Here is a 16,566-nt window from a genome sequence, read left to right on the forward strand (position 1 = left end):
TCCCACTTCCTTCTCTGTTCCTCCTGGATGCGCAGCCCTGCACGGCCCCTGGAGACAGGCGGGGTACAATGCTGCAGGAGTACAGGGAGTTCTCTACCGGCGTGGGAGGGCCATGAGGCTCTGGCTTCAGTCCTGGGGTGGTTGGGAGGCAGGCTCCAGAGGCGGGATTTAGGGAGCCTGGTTGCGCAGACTAGGGCTCCAGCCATGGGGGTTCAGGTGCCAACACCCGGCTCCGGCTGCAGGGTTTCAGGCACTGACCCCCAGCTCTGGCCACACAGCCCTGGACTTTGGCCATGGGCTTCAGTTCAGGCTCCAATCCCTGGCCACGCAGCAGCAGGCTCCAATCCCCGTCTCTGGTCACACAGTGCTGGCCCCAGGCCCTGGGTGCTGGCCCCAGCGGCAGCTGCTGGCTCCAGGCACCAACCCCCAGTCACGTGCTCCGATCCCCAGTCCTGGCCGCTGACCCTGGCCGCTGACTCATAGTCCCAGCCATGTGGCAGTGGGCGCCAATCCGTGGGCGCATGGCAGCAAGCACTGGCCCTAGCCCCACGCCGATCCCTGGCCCCAGGCATGCGCTGATCCCCACGCATGTGGCAGCGGGTGCTAGCTTCAGCCTCGTGGTGGTGGGCACTGTCCCTGGGCTTCAACTCCCTGCCCCGGCCATGCAGCTCCTGCTCCGAGCGCAGGCACTGGCCCCACCCCCAGCCGTGCAGCTCCTGCCCCCAGCTCTGGGCTCTGGCCGTGGGCACTGATCCCCAGCCGTGGGCGCCAACACCCTGCTCCAGCTGCGCAGCTGCAGGGCTCGCCACCCACCCTCCTTTCTCTTGGCCCCGCATCCATGCCCCTCTCCCCATCACTCCTGGACCCCACCGCCTTCCTAGCCCTGAATCTACCCCTCCATCACCCCAGACCCCACTGCCTCCACCTCCAACCCCATCCTGTCCCCCATCCAGGGCTTAATTTTTCCTGGGACTTGCTAAGAAAAGTGATATTAACAAACATACAAATATCACGTCTCACAGTAATATTTTTATTATTGAGTCTGCAAAAAAACCTACATGAATAAATTACAATGATGTGGATGTGTATATGTGCTATTTATTTGTTTTTCCTAAAGTTAATCAAGTATTTTAAGAGAAAGTGTCCGTGCGGCCACCAGCAAGAGTTGGTGGCCAAACACTCTGAGGCCACCAAAAAATTTGTTACAAGAACCCCTGCGAATGGTCTGTACACTGTCATAGTGGTGAAATATACAGTGAAAAAGCACAGCAGCAGTCTTTACACCACTAACTACCTCTCAAGTACTGTCTTAACCAAGTAACAACATCAGAATCAGACAGCATAGAGCAGGAGAGCTTGTCACCGGAGATGACTAAGGCCTTTTATATAAATATTTTAGCACTGTATGGTTAACCCTTGGACTGATACAAAGAGCTTCTATGCTATAGGATGAAACACAAGTCTAACTCTGTTCCTGATCTTCACCAATAAGCACAGTGTTTATACTGAGATTGGATTCCATACTGCCCAAGCACCAGCCTGAACTATAGATATTATACAGTGCATCTATACCTAACAACACAAAAGTATATGTTTGTAATCTAGAGTCTTAACTGAAGATAACCTCTTTCCAGGATCTATTCTGGATACAAGAGCCCTCTGTTTACTTCACAGAATCCTTCAGGTATCATCTGGAGTCCATACTGAAATATGTTATATGCAGTAATAAGTCTCCTAAAGGGATAAAATGTCAGGATAGACTTTTACCTATATTGATAGTGTTTACTCGGAAAAGTGAATAAAATAGCACCAGGGATTCTATGTTATTTTCTCTCCATGATTTCTATATTAAACATGCTAATTTTATTTTATTTTTTTTTATTATTTTTTAAACTGCCATCTCTGCAAACAACCTACACTCAGAGTCAAGCTTGGTTCTCTCTCGCATGGTCACCAGTGAAAAAGCTTTTAATGGTCAAATTAGGCCCCTATAACACCTGTGCATGTCCCACTATCTTCACTGAATTTGCACAGGTGTATCAACAGAAGTGCTCAACAAGATAAAACAGAACCCATCTTCTCCTACCCCTGTTTTGGCTATGCAAGTTTAAAAGGAGCAAAAAGCAGAAAAGCTGTCACTAGAAACAGCAACCATAACTCTGATTACAGACAAGAAAGTCTTTATACAGGCGTTCCTTCAAGTTTAAACTCATTTTAAAGAGGGGTAAACCTAAAATTAGACCTACTACCTGTTTTGTTGTGCAAAATTACTTTCTGGTTTGATGCATTTGTGATCAGGATATATAGCAGAAACATACAAGCTCTTGATGGAAAAAGAACTGAACTATTTAATATGTATTATGAACTAAATTTAAAAATATATACTTTTAAAGGATCACAAATCATTGACAGAATACACATGTAACCTTAAGAATGACATTTTAAAAATTGAAAGAAAAGGGGTAAGTGATCCTGAATTCAAATACTAGCCGGTAACACAAATGTCTGAGTACCAAACATTTGTTTTAAAAATATTTCATGTCTGCATATGAATTCACCTATTAAAGACTTGTCCTCATACAAATATGTATCAGTTAAAACAAGTTATTTAAATTAGTACAAGTTTGTGTGTTGATATTAAGGCTGCTTGAAATTTTCAGTCAAAAACTTATTCAGCCAGAAAACTGGGGTTTCAACTAAACATGATCCACAGAAAATCTCTTCTTACTATGTATGTTTAGAGTTTTGGGCTAAAAACTGATTTGTTTAGAGGGTTGTGGGTTTTTTTTTTTTTTTTTTTTTTTTTTCAAATGAAAAGTTGAAGTTTTCTGTAGGCGAAAAACAAACTAAACCAACAGAGTCTCTACTATAACTGTTGGGAAATGGCTTTATTAAACTTTAGTTAAAATGTTTTTTTAAGATATTAAAAACCATCATTGTACACCTTATTTATATGTAAACTTGCGAAGATTTACCTAAATTGGTTTAAAAATGTGTGTTTAATTAGTCAAACTAGTGCAAGTTTGCATATGAATAAGGTGTACAATGATAAATTTTAAGATATTAAAAACCACTTCAGAAAACTTGATTGCCCATATGTATTTTCAGTCCCACCCCTCCACATAAATCAGAGGAGGAGGATTTCAATTTGTATATATAGAATCTAATTCTCCAACTTGAAAAGCTGAAAAAGATCACCACATTCAGGAACAGACACACCAGGAGAGAGGGGAAAGCTTGAGCCCTTAGGGATCCAGAGATTATGTCTTTGATGAAATTCTTTTGCAGGAAATATTAACTAGGTTTCTGGACAAAGTAGCCAAAAAAAATTGCCCTACATCCCATGGGGAAAATAGAATGGCTACATCATATAAGGATGGAAACAGGCACCCCTTTCATAGGTATAGCAATATCTGAGGCACCCTGCTGGAGATACAAGTTCAAGAGTACCCAGTTGCCAGCTAGGTCATGGAGTATTAACATGCACGGGTGCATCAGACAGCCTCTGTCCTGTATGTTGCTCTGACTGAGGCAGGAATCCAAACTGGCGAAGCAAAAGAAGAACCCCTAGCAACTGGCAGTCATCTGTCAGAGCAAGGAGGAAGGACTGAGTCCTGTGTTGCCACAAATCAAACCACAGAAAGTTTCATATCAAGAAACAGTCATGGGCTCACTTTTAGCCAGCAAAATTCTCTAATACTCAAATACTTCATAAACATGCCATAAAACTGTGTGAAACATGCATTTTCCTTTCCAGAATCTAGAGGGAGTATTCAATATTTTCCAATAAATAATTAATTTTCTAAGATAAGTGAGCAATAGTCTTTAGAAAAAACGTTAAAATAAGTTTAATATATACACTTGTTATAAACAAGACCCTTTTTTTAAGCTCATCGTTAAGTTGCTGTTTGTTCACCTAAACTGCTATGTTTAAGCATGCATAACTATGTAAACTTAATATCCATAGTCCACTAAGAAAAAAACAATTATGTTGCCTGTATATAACAGAAAGATAAAGACCAAGGGTAAAATTTTCAAAAGCACCTGAGTCACTCAGGTGATTAAGTCCCCTTGGATTTCCAGTAGGATTTAGCTGCTTTTGAAAATTTTACCCCACAACCACATTGTTAAAGGATTTATCTTAAAAAGGATCATCTCACTGTCAGAGGTCAATAATTAAGGCTATTTTTGCAAACTACTGTTTATTAATAGAGCCCTACCAAATTCACAGTCCATTTTGGTCAATTTCAGAGTCATGGGATTTTAAAAATTGTAAATTTCATGATTTCAGATATTTAATTCTGAAATTTCATGGTATTGTAATTGTAGCCTTCTGTGCATATATATCTCAAAATCTTACCACCAAAGCTGAACTGAACCTAAGTGATCATCCCAAACTGCATTTACTAGTTTCTCAGAACAATTTAAATAGCATATGTAGATCAGTGTTTATAAAACATTTCTATTATTTGACCTTTAGTAGTCACAAAAAACGCTGGACTGATAAGCCTTGAAGAGTGACAATGGAATTTATCTCAGTGCTGACGCTCTAGCCACTCTGTCCCATTCCTGGTGCCAGGGTCTCCTGTGGAAGGCAAGAACGGGCTCTGCATCTCCTGCAAGGGGCTCTTTTCCAGGGAATCTTGGGGTCAGCCCTTTTATTTGTATCAGCAAAGCGGACCATGAATTTCTAATAGTAACAGAACAAGTACACACTGAAAACTTGTTTTTAAAGTTGTGCCTAACATCCTTGTAAAAGATATTGGAGGACAGGGTGCCCTTATCTCTAAATTTCCTGGTTTTCTAGTATTAGAATTTAGACATTTAAACTCCCACATTCAGGAAGAGCACAATGACTTTGTAGCTTTGTGTGGTCACAATCATAACTCCACCTTAAAGTCTGCCTGGTGAATTTCTTTAGTTTAAAGTAGTGACATAGGATTAGGGAGCAAAAAAGCTAGGGGCTCTCTAACTTCCTACAGACTTGTCTACCCATGGCAGTCCCTCTATATATTCTAGGAAAAACCCACTTTCCTCCAAAGTACTCCTGCTCACCCCCCATCCCGTCTGCAAATCCAGAAAGCAACAGTCATCCGAGCTGCAGCTGTTTGGCAGCAACTCCTGCCCTTCTGGCCCACAGCTCCTCTTCCCCATAACTGCAATCTCCTCCTGATCGCCACCACTTCTCCGATCACTGGCTGCTGTGTCTCAGCCACTAACATAGCCTGTCAAGCAGCCTCACTTGTGAGCCCTTTCCCCAGTAACAACCCTCCCTAGAATCCTGTTATATTTTGAGCTTTCTCTGCAGGGGAGAAGGCAGGGTGCTCACCTCAGATTTTATAAATGAAAAATTAGGATTTCTGTGGTACCCTGATGAATTCACAGGAACCTGGCTATCTTTAGCATTTTCCTCTTTTTGGAGCTGCAAGACTTAATACTTCACATTTCATGCAACTAAATTTTGGTATCATAGATAAAAATCTTGCTTAGGCGAGTTTGGTAAACTAAGTTTCATGTCCCTCCCCCACCACCACCTTTTCCACCCCTTAATAAATATAGAGTGTTAGAAAGCTTTTGCAACTTTGAAAATATCTATTTTGTGTGGTGACCTCTGCCAGAAACCCCCGTTTGAAAGACCTAAATTTGGTAGATTTTGTAAGAAGCTCAAGACTTGTTTTTACCAATTTTCAAACTTAGCTGACTTAATAGATTTTAGCAAGGGAGCAAAATATAGCTTTAAAACAGTAACATAACTGTAATCTTTATGGAAAAGTTACTGTTTTTTCATGGTAGACCAATAACTGTCCAAATAGCTGATTATACAACTTGAATACAAATAACGAAGAACCCACAGTTCAATATTCTACCCTTTAAAATGACAAAGTTATCTGGAGATATACCTATCTCATAGAACTGGAAGGGACCTTGAAAGGTCATTGAATCCAGTCCCCTGCCTTCACAGCAGTACCAAGTACCGTCCCTGACGTGAAAGTGAAACAACAGTAAGTTTCACCTATTGTACAAATTGAAGATTGGTAAAGAAAGCTTACATTTCATACACAACACAGTTGCAAATGCAGCACACAGCTTTGCTTCAGATAAAGTTTTGTTCTTTTCATAGAATAGCTTTATGTACATAAAACAAAATGTTTCTGTCCTAAACAGCTCTTCCAGTCAGCAATAAGATTACATTTTGATATAATTTAGGTTGCACACTCCCATGATAGTTTGTCCAGACTTTCAGATTCTCTGTATAGCCCATCAATAGCCCAAGAAGAACAGTTACAAGGTTTTCTGAAGTTCTTTAAGTTTGACAAATATAATCACAAAGTTTGTAGAACTGTTTAATTTGACTAATATACTAACAATTTCATGTAGAAGGGCACAGTGGGAGAGGGAGGGAGAGGTAAGATTAGAGATACTTTACCATACTGCATTGCTTCCATAAGAGCTACATATGAAAATTCAACCCAAGAAGTTGTTAGACAACAAAGAAGAACCTAAGCTACATTACTGGTTCACAGTTCTACAGAGGCAATATTAAGATAGCTTTCTGCTTTAGAGCAACAAAAATATACAATACAATAATTAACAGATGAACCGTTTTCTAGTCAGAACTAAAACATTCTTGTTTTATTTTAAAAACCTTTTACCTAGTGTGCAAGTTATACATTTGTGTGCTAGATGATGAATAACAGGTCTCTGTCAATATTTAAAAGAAAGTGCCATGAACATCAAAAATATGCCTTGCTTCCCCTTTACCCTCTTAGAAGTTTTTAAACAAATAACTCATCTACAGTAAGATGCACATTACTGTCCCAAGCCTCTTACATTCAATCTTTACACAATTCAAAGTATCCACTACATTCAAGGGTGCACACAAGACTGGACTTGTGTACATGCCTCACCACCCTTTTCATTTCTCCCAAAATATCAAATCTAAAATCATCTGTCTCACACCACTTTCAACTGTGCCACCTTTCCCTTAAATCTTATCACTGACTTCTTTCCACATGAAACCTCAAACTCTCTTCAACTTGAAGGCTTTAAGTTCTGCCCCCACCTGCCTGGCAAGTTATCACCTCTTATTTTCCATCTCTAAGGCCTCTAGGCCAACCACTTTTACTTTATCTCCTTCATACTTGCAATAATATGTCTTTTCTTGTACCACCCCATGCCCAAACATCCTCTCCCTGTATGCCAAGAAGTCTCGCTCTACTCCCAATTCCTCCTCAGATCTCACTTTTCAGTTAGCCTTTCGTCACTTTCTCTGATCTGGAATTATCTGCTCCCATTGCTGTTCCTAAAAATAGATAGTTATTTTTTAGAATAAAGATAAGCAGCAAAACATCTGCTTCCATGGAAATTACACTTTCTTCTTTCTTCCCATTCCCACACCATCAGTAAGTTTTCTTTTCATTATCATTTAAACTACATTTTGGGGCCAGAATTATATTTATGTTTGAACAATGCAGAAATAGAGTTGTTCAGAGATGCAGCTACCCTGTCAAAAGGAAAAATGTATACCTCAAAAAGGCAAAGATGAATAAAAGATCATAATGGTCAAAGATTAAATTGTCTTAAGCAGAAGAGCCTTGCAGATTGTTACAGGGACTCTAGACAAAGATACCTAAACAAAGATCATAGAATATCAGGGTTGGAAGGGACCTCAGGAGGTCATCTAGTCCAACCCCCTGATCAAAGCAGGACCAATCCCCAGACAGATTTTTGCCCCAGATCCCTAAATGGCCCCCTCAAGGATGGAACTCACAACTCTGAGTTTAGCAGGCCAATGCTCAAACCACTGAGCTCTCTCTCCTCCCTCCCCCCGCCACCTTGTTCTTACTCAAAACCAAATGAAACACTGGGACAGAGTAGGATAACCAGCTCAGCCTTAGGAGGGAAAAATCAAAAACAAAACTGGGATTGATTTTATCAAGTAGAATTTATGCCTAGATCAGAGTTTAAACTAGCATTTATACATTTGAATTTAGTCCATTACTTTCTCAGCAACCAGTACATAGCACATGTGTTTTAGATTCCCTCTACTGATTGCACATTCAAAACATTCTGTGTCAACAGTAGCCTTTTCCTCCAAAATAATTCCTACTATTCTTAGTCCCACTTCAGCTCCACCAGCAGTATGATGGCCAGTGACGCAAGCACTTTTACCACCATGCAGGCCAATTATGATCATAGCAGGTCTACACAAGATGATGATAAAGACAACTGGCTACCAGTCTCTTATCTACATTGGTACTCCCACTACTGCTAGCGCCAGGGAAGCTGAAACAGTGGGAAGTTTAGGAAAAAGAGACTAGTTTAAACCAGGATATTTTGATATTTGATTTTTGAATTAATAAATTGCATGAAATTCCAAGTCTGTGCACTCCAAGATGCATTGCACCGTAGACCTTATACAGTTTGACACTGGCAGCATAAACGCCCAACAGAAAAGCAGCTACGGATGGCAGATTACATCTGATGTCATCTTAGAAATATTCGAAGTTATGTGTCTTACAATTAAAGCATATGTAAATAAGACTAAGAGACTCAACGTTGTATGGGGACATATGATATAGGGTGAATGCACTGTCATTGTTCTGTGGGGAAGAGGTGGCGCTCCCTCTGCGAAAGTGGGAGGAGGTGACATCTCCCCTCAGGGGGAGGGGAAGTGATGTAGGAGAAGAAGGGGGAACATTTGAGGGACAGAGGCAGGCGGGGAGAACCTGAGGGAGAGGTTTTTTTTTTTGTTTGGTTGGTTTTTTTTAATGGAGATATCCTATCTCCTAGAACTGGAAGGGATCTTGAAAGGTCATTGAGTCCAGCCCCCTGCCTTCACTAGCAGGACCAAGTACTGTTTTTGCCCCAGATCCCTAAGTGACCCCCTCAAGGATTGAACTCACAACCCTGGGTTGAGCAGGCCAATGCTCAAACCACTGAGCTATCCCTCCCCCCTTAGTTTAGTTTAAGAGAAACTGTCTGTGAGTAACCTGAGAGAAACAGGGTGAGGGGAGAGGGCAGCCAGAATGGCATAGAGAAACTGGGACTGAGAGAAACAGAATAAGTGGAGAGGCTGAGATTGGGCAGGACAGACAGATGTGCAGGAGAGGATCCCGTCAGTTTAAAGCTGGCTGGTCACGTCAGTCCGTGTTTAATCACGTGTTCTTGAGCATCCATTCCTTTATATTCCTGATCATTGGATATAGTAATCTCCTATCATAGATTCATGTTGTCCCAGATACCCAGAACAGGAGAACCAAAGGTCCTTCAGATCCAGTGGGTCTGGTCTAACGTGCACCCCAGCAAGCAAGCATCACTGGAGTCAAGACCATCTCTTCAGGAAGTCACGAGAGGTGCTTGAGACTCAGAGACGGACTTCGGTGTTAGACAGCACCCCAGTGAGATATTTGGGGAAAGGGGAACCTTGAACTAAAAACAACAACAACAACCTATAAGATAATAGCCTGTGCACACAGAGATAGATTTTTTTTTTATTTAGAGGGTTATATGTAGTTAAGTAGACTTAGTAGTAAGTTAGTATGCGCGCACATTTGAACGTGTGTGTGTGTGTATTTGAATTAGGTTTTTAATTATACACTTCATATATTAGACATTGTAGGTAGGTAGAGTCCAGTTCTGTTTGTTCCAGTGTAAATAAAATCCCTGTTATTTTTGTTGGACGATCACTTTTATTATCTTGTCTATCGTCCCACAATCTTTTACCGCAGTGTAATTCCCCGTCCCCCCACCCCACAATCTCTCACATGCTGAGTAAATTATAGCACCCCTGTGGTAAATCTTGGTCAGTGTATTTCAAATTATAACACAATAACCCTACTCTGAGAGGTCAGTTTACACATAGCACACAATATCTGCATGTGACCTGGAGAACATTATATTATGCTGCAGTTGTTGCATAGTTGCAATAATGAACCTATGGCTCTACAAGAAAAAACTACAAGGAGAGAAAGAAAGAGGAAGGATGACCCTGAACAAGTCATCTGTGCCTCAGTTCTTCTATATGTAAAATGTGAATAATACTTCCTTTGTCCCCACCCTGTGTCTATTTAGTTTGTATGCTCTTCAGGGCAGGTACTGTCTTATTAGAGGTATGTGAAGCGCTTAGCACAATAGGGCCTCAATCTGCTCCAACTTCTGAAGGCACACCACCACCACCTAATCTTCATCTAAACACTCAAAATATAGCTAAAGAATGCTCAAATTAGTATCCATTTAAATCACCCACAAAGAGGAAGAAGAAGGTGCGGAATAAAAACACATCATCGAGAACAGAAGATTAGGATGTTTAAAACAAACTAACTATGTAGGTTGCACAACAGCAGAGTCTCAGCGTATCTCATGTCTTTTGAGACTTGCTTAAAAAAACAAAAACAAAAAACCCTTTATATTAACATTTCCTACTTTTAAAATTCATTTCTAAAACCAAGCTCAGCCAATCCACACACAGGAGTTATCACATCTCATGAGTCATGCAAAATCACAGTTCAGGTTTTTGGACAACAGTTCCCAAACCCCCCAACTCTACTCCAGAGGCACCAAGTTACTTTATGGGAAGAGAAGTTAAAGATATTTCTCTGCAGTTCCATGAACAAGCTTGGGATAAACAAAAGGAAAAAGTGTTCCCAAGGGTTCCAAAATTGAAACAAGATTTGCATGTGAAAAACTGATATTATTGTGCCCTCTTGATCACCCATTTCAATACCACCACCCAAATATGCAAGCTACAACCAAACTATTCTGATCTGAAGCAAGAATTAAAGTTGAGAGTTTGAGAACTGCATCACCAGAACAGCTAGAAGAATTAGTATAGGTGCTTTTTTCTAACTAAATTACTAGCTCTTATGAGCTGCCCCATTTTCCAAACTCATGCACAGAACAAACTGACTTTAATTGGACAAGAAAGCCACACTCTAAACGCCAAAAAAGCATACAGCCTATTGTTTGCTCTCTACCAACCCAGCAATTGAGTCTAGGTGGATGACATGAGAGGTCTTCTGCTACAGACCAACAGCAGAGCTGTAGCATGAGTGCGATCCTGCCACCAGTCCTACTCCAAGATCTCCTCCCTCACCAGCAGACGGCATGAACTGTAGAGCTGGAGAGTTCAAACTCTCACAGTATACACTAAATATTAAAAGAAATTGAGTCATGAGCTACTTTCCCACTCACATTTGTGATGACACTGATCACTTCCCCCTGTGGTAACTACAGCTATTGCTTAGGCAGGAAAATAGTATTAGGCAGTATTTTTTGGTCATCTTTACCCCAATAATGGTTTGTCTTTTGAAGAAAAGGAATCACACTGCATGCTTATGTTCTTATATGATTTTAGCCCCCTGCCACCTGTTCTTTTCTCAGCTTAAATAAGAATAGCCAACACAATGTAAACCAGCCAGATCTCTGCTGACTGCCAGTAAGTGGCCTATGGACCCCAATTTGAGAACTTCTGCTCTAGAATACATCCCAATATGAATGAACAGAATCCTAGTCAATACATGCATCAGCTGAAGGCCAGCCTGAGCCTGGATCCTGTGAGTAACCCACAGATTTCAAGAAATATGAAAGTCACAGGAATCTACAAAAGACTATGAAAAGCTCAGCAGTTCAGCTTGTATCAGCTCTTATAATTTAGAGCACCATGGCAGTCCAGGGCTTCTGTACAGAGGCAGAATTCTCTCCCATCTGAAGAAGGGAAATACAGTACTATGGAACTCAGGCAACAGAAAATTTAAGTCATAATTTATTTTCCCCAGTACTAGAACAAAAGCAACCAGGTCACAGCACATAAGATTAAGTGAAGGAATTTTTTTTAAAAGCCCTTATTACTTCTGGCTCCCACTACTCAAACCCTTCAATATTACACAGCTATCCTGCATACTTCAGCAAGTTTCCTCTCTTTTGGGGCTCTAGGGGATAAATTCAAGTTTAGGCTATCCAAACTTGCTTGCCATATTATTCATACTGTCTAATCAAATCACACAAACCCAAACACCATTGCCCTACCCCCACTCACTCCATCTCCTCCTCCCTCTATCATTCGCTCTCCCCCAACCTCACTCACTTTCACTGGGCTAGGGCAGGAGGTTGGAGTGCTGAAGAAGTGTGGGAGGGGGTCCAGGCTGAGCCTGAGGTAGGGAGTTGGGGTGCGGGCTCTGGAAGGGCTTGGGTGTGGAAGGTGGCTCAGGGCTGGGGCAGAGGGTTGGGGTGTATGCAGGAGGGCGTGCAAGGTGCGGGCTCTGGCCGGGCGGCACTTACCTTGGGCAGCTCCTGGGAAGTGGCGAGCATGTCCGGCTCCTAGGCTCAGGGGCAGCCAGTCGGCTCCGTGTGCTTCCCCTGCCTGCAGGCACTGCTCCCGCAGCTCCCATTGGCCGCTGTTCCCAGCCAAGGGGAGCTGCAGAGTTGGCAGTCGGGGAAGGGGCAGCATGCAGAGATCCCCTGGACGCCCCTCTGCCTAACTAGATATGCTAATCGCTTCTGGGAATCGTGTGGAGCGCCAGGGCAGGCAGGGAGCCTGCCTTAGCCCCACTGCGCCGCCAGACTTTTAGTGGCCTACAATATCCCGGATTGGCTTCAATAGCCTCCTGGAGATTGAGCCCAATTCCAGGAGACTCACGGCCAATCTGGGAGGGTTGGCAACCCTATTCATACCCAAAAATACAAAACCTGTAAGACGCTGGGTATTTGTGCACAAAGGATTTTCAAAACAAAGAAGAAACTGAAATATTGTATTGATCCTAAATACAGTAGTAATATTTCTGTATTGATTTTCAAATACTTTAAGCAAAGTTAAACTAAAATGTGTAGTAGTCTAAGAAAATTAGATACTGTACTTAGATAAGGTTTTGGCCCCAAAAGAGAAACTTTTAATTGTGCTTACAGTTTGAAAAACACTTCTAACACAATAGCTGTGGTATAAAATAGAAACATTAAATGATACTTCACATTCTGCCTATAATCAAGGTACACATTTGTCAAACTTAATTACTACTGTAAGTATTAATCTGGCAAGCAATGCTGAACAGTGGAAAAATGTACTTAACATTAACATCAGTTCTGAGGAGAATTCACAACATTTTAGATTTATGGCTTGCCTACTCTGCCCTGCAGTTCAGACATTGGAAGTGTGAATAGCAGTGCGCACCGAAGTGCTGCACTGTAATTCTCCCATGTGATCCGAGTGAGCATGAACTAAAAAGTTCCTAGTTCAGATTAACGTTGTCCTATTCAAACAGGACTACGTTAACACAAACCAGGAAACTTTTAGTTCGTGCCCACAGGATCCGCCTGGGGGAATTACAGCACAACACTTTGGCGTGCACTGCTCTTCACACCCCCACAGTCCAAACCGCAGGATAGTGTATCTGTAGCCTTAACGAACTTAGAAAAACCTACTCTATAGATCTCATTTTTAAAGCATGTCAAGGAGGTCCAACACCACACACTTAAAGTTGTCTGCATTCCTCCCAGTTTACCTTTATCTCTATATTTGCTAAATGTTCATAATAGAGGAAAGGTGCAGGATTCTCATCATTGCAAATAAGGTACCATGACCACAGGAGGAGGAGGAGCAGGGAGTTTCTTCAAACGGGCCCTACATTGTGGTTGACATTTGACGTACAAGGTGTGAACAAAGGCCTTGGAAAGGAGAGTACCCTCTCCCAGGGAGAAGTTCAATTCTGAATTATGTCAAGTATCAGAGGGGTAGCCGTGTTAGTCTGTATCCACATGCATTTGAAGAAGTGGGTTTTTTATCCACAAAGCTTATGCCCAAATATATCTGTTAGTCTTTAAGGTGCCACCAACCTCCTCGTTGTAATTCTGAATGAGCAAAGAGAGATCCAACATTGTTGCAGGCTGTAAAGTAGCTCACTTTATACTCATCTCCAGATAGAAACACATTTTCCATATTATTGATTATGTCCTGGAAAAACAGCTGCTTTTGATTACTTATTTTTATGGCCCAAATACTGCTGTAAGATTTTCTTTTTGCTTTTATGGGTTACCAAAAAGTTTTATCAAGTAAAAAAAAAAAAATTCTTGAATTAATTTAAGCATTCCTTTATTCTCACTAAAGAAAGGAAAAATTCTAAATGAGTTTTACTTTGTTTTTGAAGGGAGGTGATTAGCTCAAAAAATGACTTCAGGAGAAAAAAGTCACATCCCACTGGACCATTCTGTATGTAACAGGCCCTTATGGAAATTCATTGAGTATTGGAGTCTTTACCAAGTAAATGACAATCTTTTAAAGAATTGTTTATGCGGAGGGAAGAAGATCAAAAGCTATATCTTCCCCCTAGATATAATAAACTACCCCACAAAAAACATTAGTGCATCTTGTGTCATGAAAACTTCACATATAAGCTTAGATGATTTTTTTTTCTGTAATCTTAAACGATAATATTTTAAGTTATTTTTATTGATTTAAATTTTCACAGTAGCGCAAAATTATGGTTTCAGCATTTTTCTGATTTTTATCTATTTCAATTTTCAGTCGTGGGAGGTGTAAGATGATTATTTAATGATAGTAGATGTTGACATTCAAAAAATTAAAAGTTTTATAACTTTTAAATATTCAAATTGTCAACATCACATGTCAAAATATACAAAGTAAATATCTGTAAATCAAATTCTAATGAGTCATCAAACAGCATTTTTCTTACTTTGCCTATCTGTAAATTTATCATCAGAAGCGATGGAAAGATTTTTTTGTCTGTTAGTGTTTGTATGGTGAAATCAATGTTCAACATTTACCAATAAAAATCTAGTTCTTCCAAGCCTGCTCATATATAAAGGCTTCAGCAGTTCATCATCTTCACTATTTTACTTAGTATGTTAACATAGTTGTTTAAATACGGTAGCACCTATAGACCTCCATCGGGATTAGGGCCCCACAGTCCTAGGTGCAGTATGGAAGTTGACATGGTCCCTGCCCCAGAGAGCTTAGAATCCTCGATGGAAAGTACTCATTGTCCTTGAAAAAGTCCTCGGAATCCCTACCATTCCTCCTACCCCTTATCTCATGAAGCAGCACTTCAGTTACCAATCACTGACTGGAAAAAGAAAGCTAGTCTGCCCTGCTCATACGCTGATCAGCAAGACTGACAGGAATGCCCTCTACTACCTTACCCCCCCAATAGTGAGTACCAAGTCCAGGAATCAAACATTTCTTCCATGGTAGTGAAAAGTACTACTACAAGGTTACCAGGCAGGCCCTGCTTAACAAGTGTTGGTACATTTTACCCCTGCTGATAGGATATAAAATTTACTTTTAACACGCACTGACCAAAAAGTACCCACAATTTAAGATACAAACTCAAGATCAATGATCCTAAAAAAACCTCCACGTTTATTTAATTTGAATACATTCAATCACATTGATGTTACTCACCGAAGTTCTGTCGGGTTCCCCTTCAAATAAAACAGTCTCCATGTTGAAAGAGGCCTTGTCTCAGTATTTCTTTCAATTAGAGTTCCTCCATGCTGCAAACCTGCATATCCTGGAAGAGAACAAATCAATCATCAGTGGCTGAAATTAATTAACACTGCAACCAGATATCACTAGTGTTCTTTAACAATAATACACTAGAGCAGTGCTCAACAAAAATAATGGCTTAACTGCTACCATATGCCATTTATATCATATGTCCTCAAAGATTCCACATACTACCTGTACAAAGGGCCTACATTAAAGGAAAATTAAGGTTGCAAAGTAAAGCGCCCAAAACTCAAGAAATGATCACATTAAGCTTGGCCTATCTTGCACATGCATTGTGATAGTCTTAAAATATAACATGTCATTTTCCCCACAGGATCACACTCGTTCAAGGCATAGAGCTGACAAAGGCCAGTGAATAAACAAAAGTCAGTAAGCAAAAACCAGATTCTTCTGTATCTTTTTACATCCTCTTAGTTCAATGTGTAGCTCCAGGCCTCAATTACTGAACAACATCCAATCCCTACAGTGAACAAGGAATGGTTTTCTTTTACAAGCTTTTCTGTAGCACTCAATTTAGTCAGAAATTTTTATGAATTTTTAAGATCTCCACTACAGTTTAAGCAGTAGCCTAAACAGACCCGAGGCACAGAGACTAAGTGACTTTGCCACTTATGGTGCCATTTCTGGACGAGCTGGGGACTGGATCCATGTTTTTTAGGTTCCAGTCAAAAGACACACAGGATCATTCCACCCCCTTCCTCAGGACCACTGCCTTATTCTCTATATATGATGCAATCTTTTGTATGGAACAAGGAAAGGGTGCTATGATACCAGGCTTGTTCACACCACAGTATAAAACCCTCAAAAACAGACATGAATTACTCTGGACCTAAGTTCCTTGTAAGCTGCACGGCCATGGAGCCATGCAGCAGCCTATTTAGCGCTGCACAGGCGCTCAGGGAACCCACCCGGTGACCTGCCGCGGCCGGGGTGCCCCTCCACCAACCCAGCCCCAGGCGCAGTGCAACCCGGCCCCAGGCACGGCCCGGGCACCCCTTTCCCGGCCTAAACCCAGCCCTGGCCTGGACCTCCTGAGGCCGCGAAAG

At 41.3% G+C, this 16,566-nt stretch overlaps 1 protein-coding gene across 1 annotated transcript in view; it reads right to left on the minus strand.

Moving 5' to 3' along the window:
• OSBPL8 (oxysterol binding protein like 8) overlaps window positions 1-16,566 on the minus strand; it is a 189,228-nt gene that overhangs the window by 107,687 nt on the left and 64,975 nt on the right. Inside the window, exon 2 of the mRNA XM_026648813.2 lies at window positions 15,413-15,521. Within this exon, the coding sequence (XP_026504598.1) occupies window positions 15,413-15,454 (42 nt within the window). The 5' untranslated portion in view covers window positions 15,455-15,521. The remainder of the gene's footprint in view (window positions 1-15,412; window positions 15,522-16,566) is intronic.

This window comes from Terrapene carolina, unplaced genomic scaffold, assembly GCF_002925995.2.
Source record: "Terrapene carolina triunguis isolate 2854851 unplaced genomic scaffold, T_m_triunguis-2.0 Scaffold68, whole genome shotgun sequence".
In the NCBI taxonomy this organism is placed as follows: domain Eukaryota; kingdom Metazoa; phylum Chordata; order Testudines; family Emydidae; genus Terrapene; species Terrapene triunguis.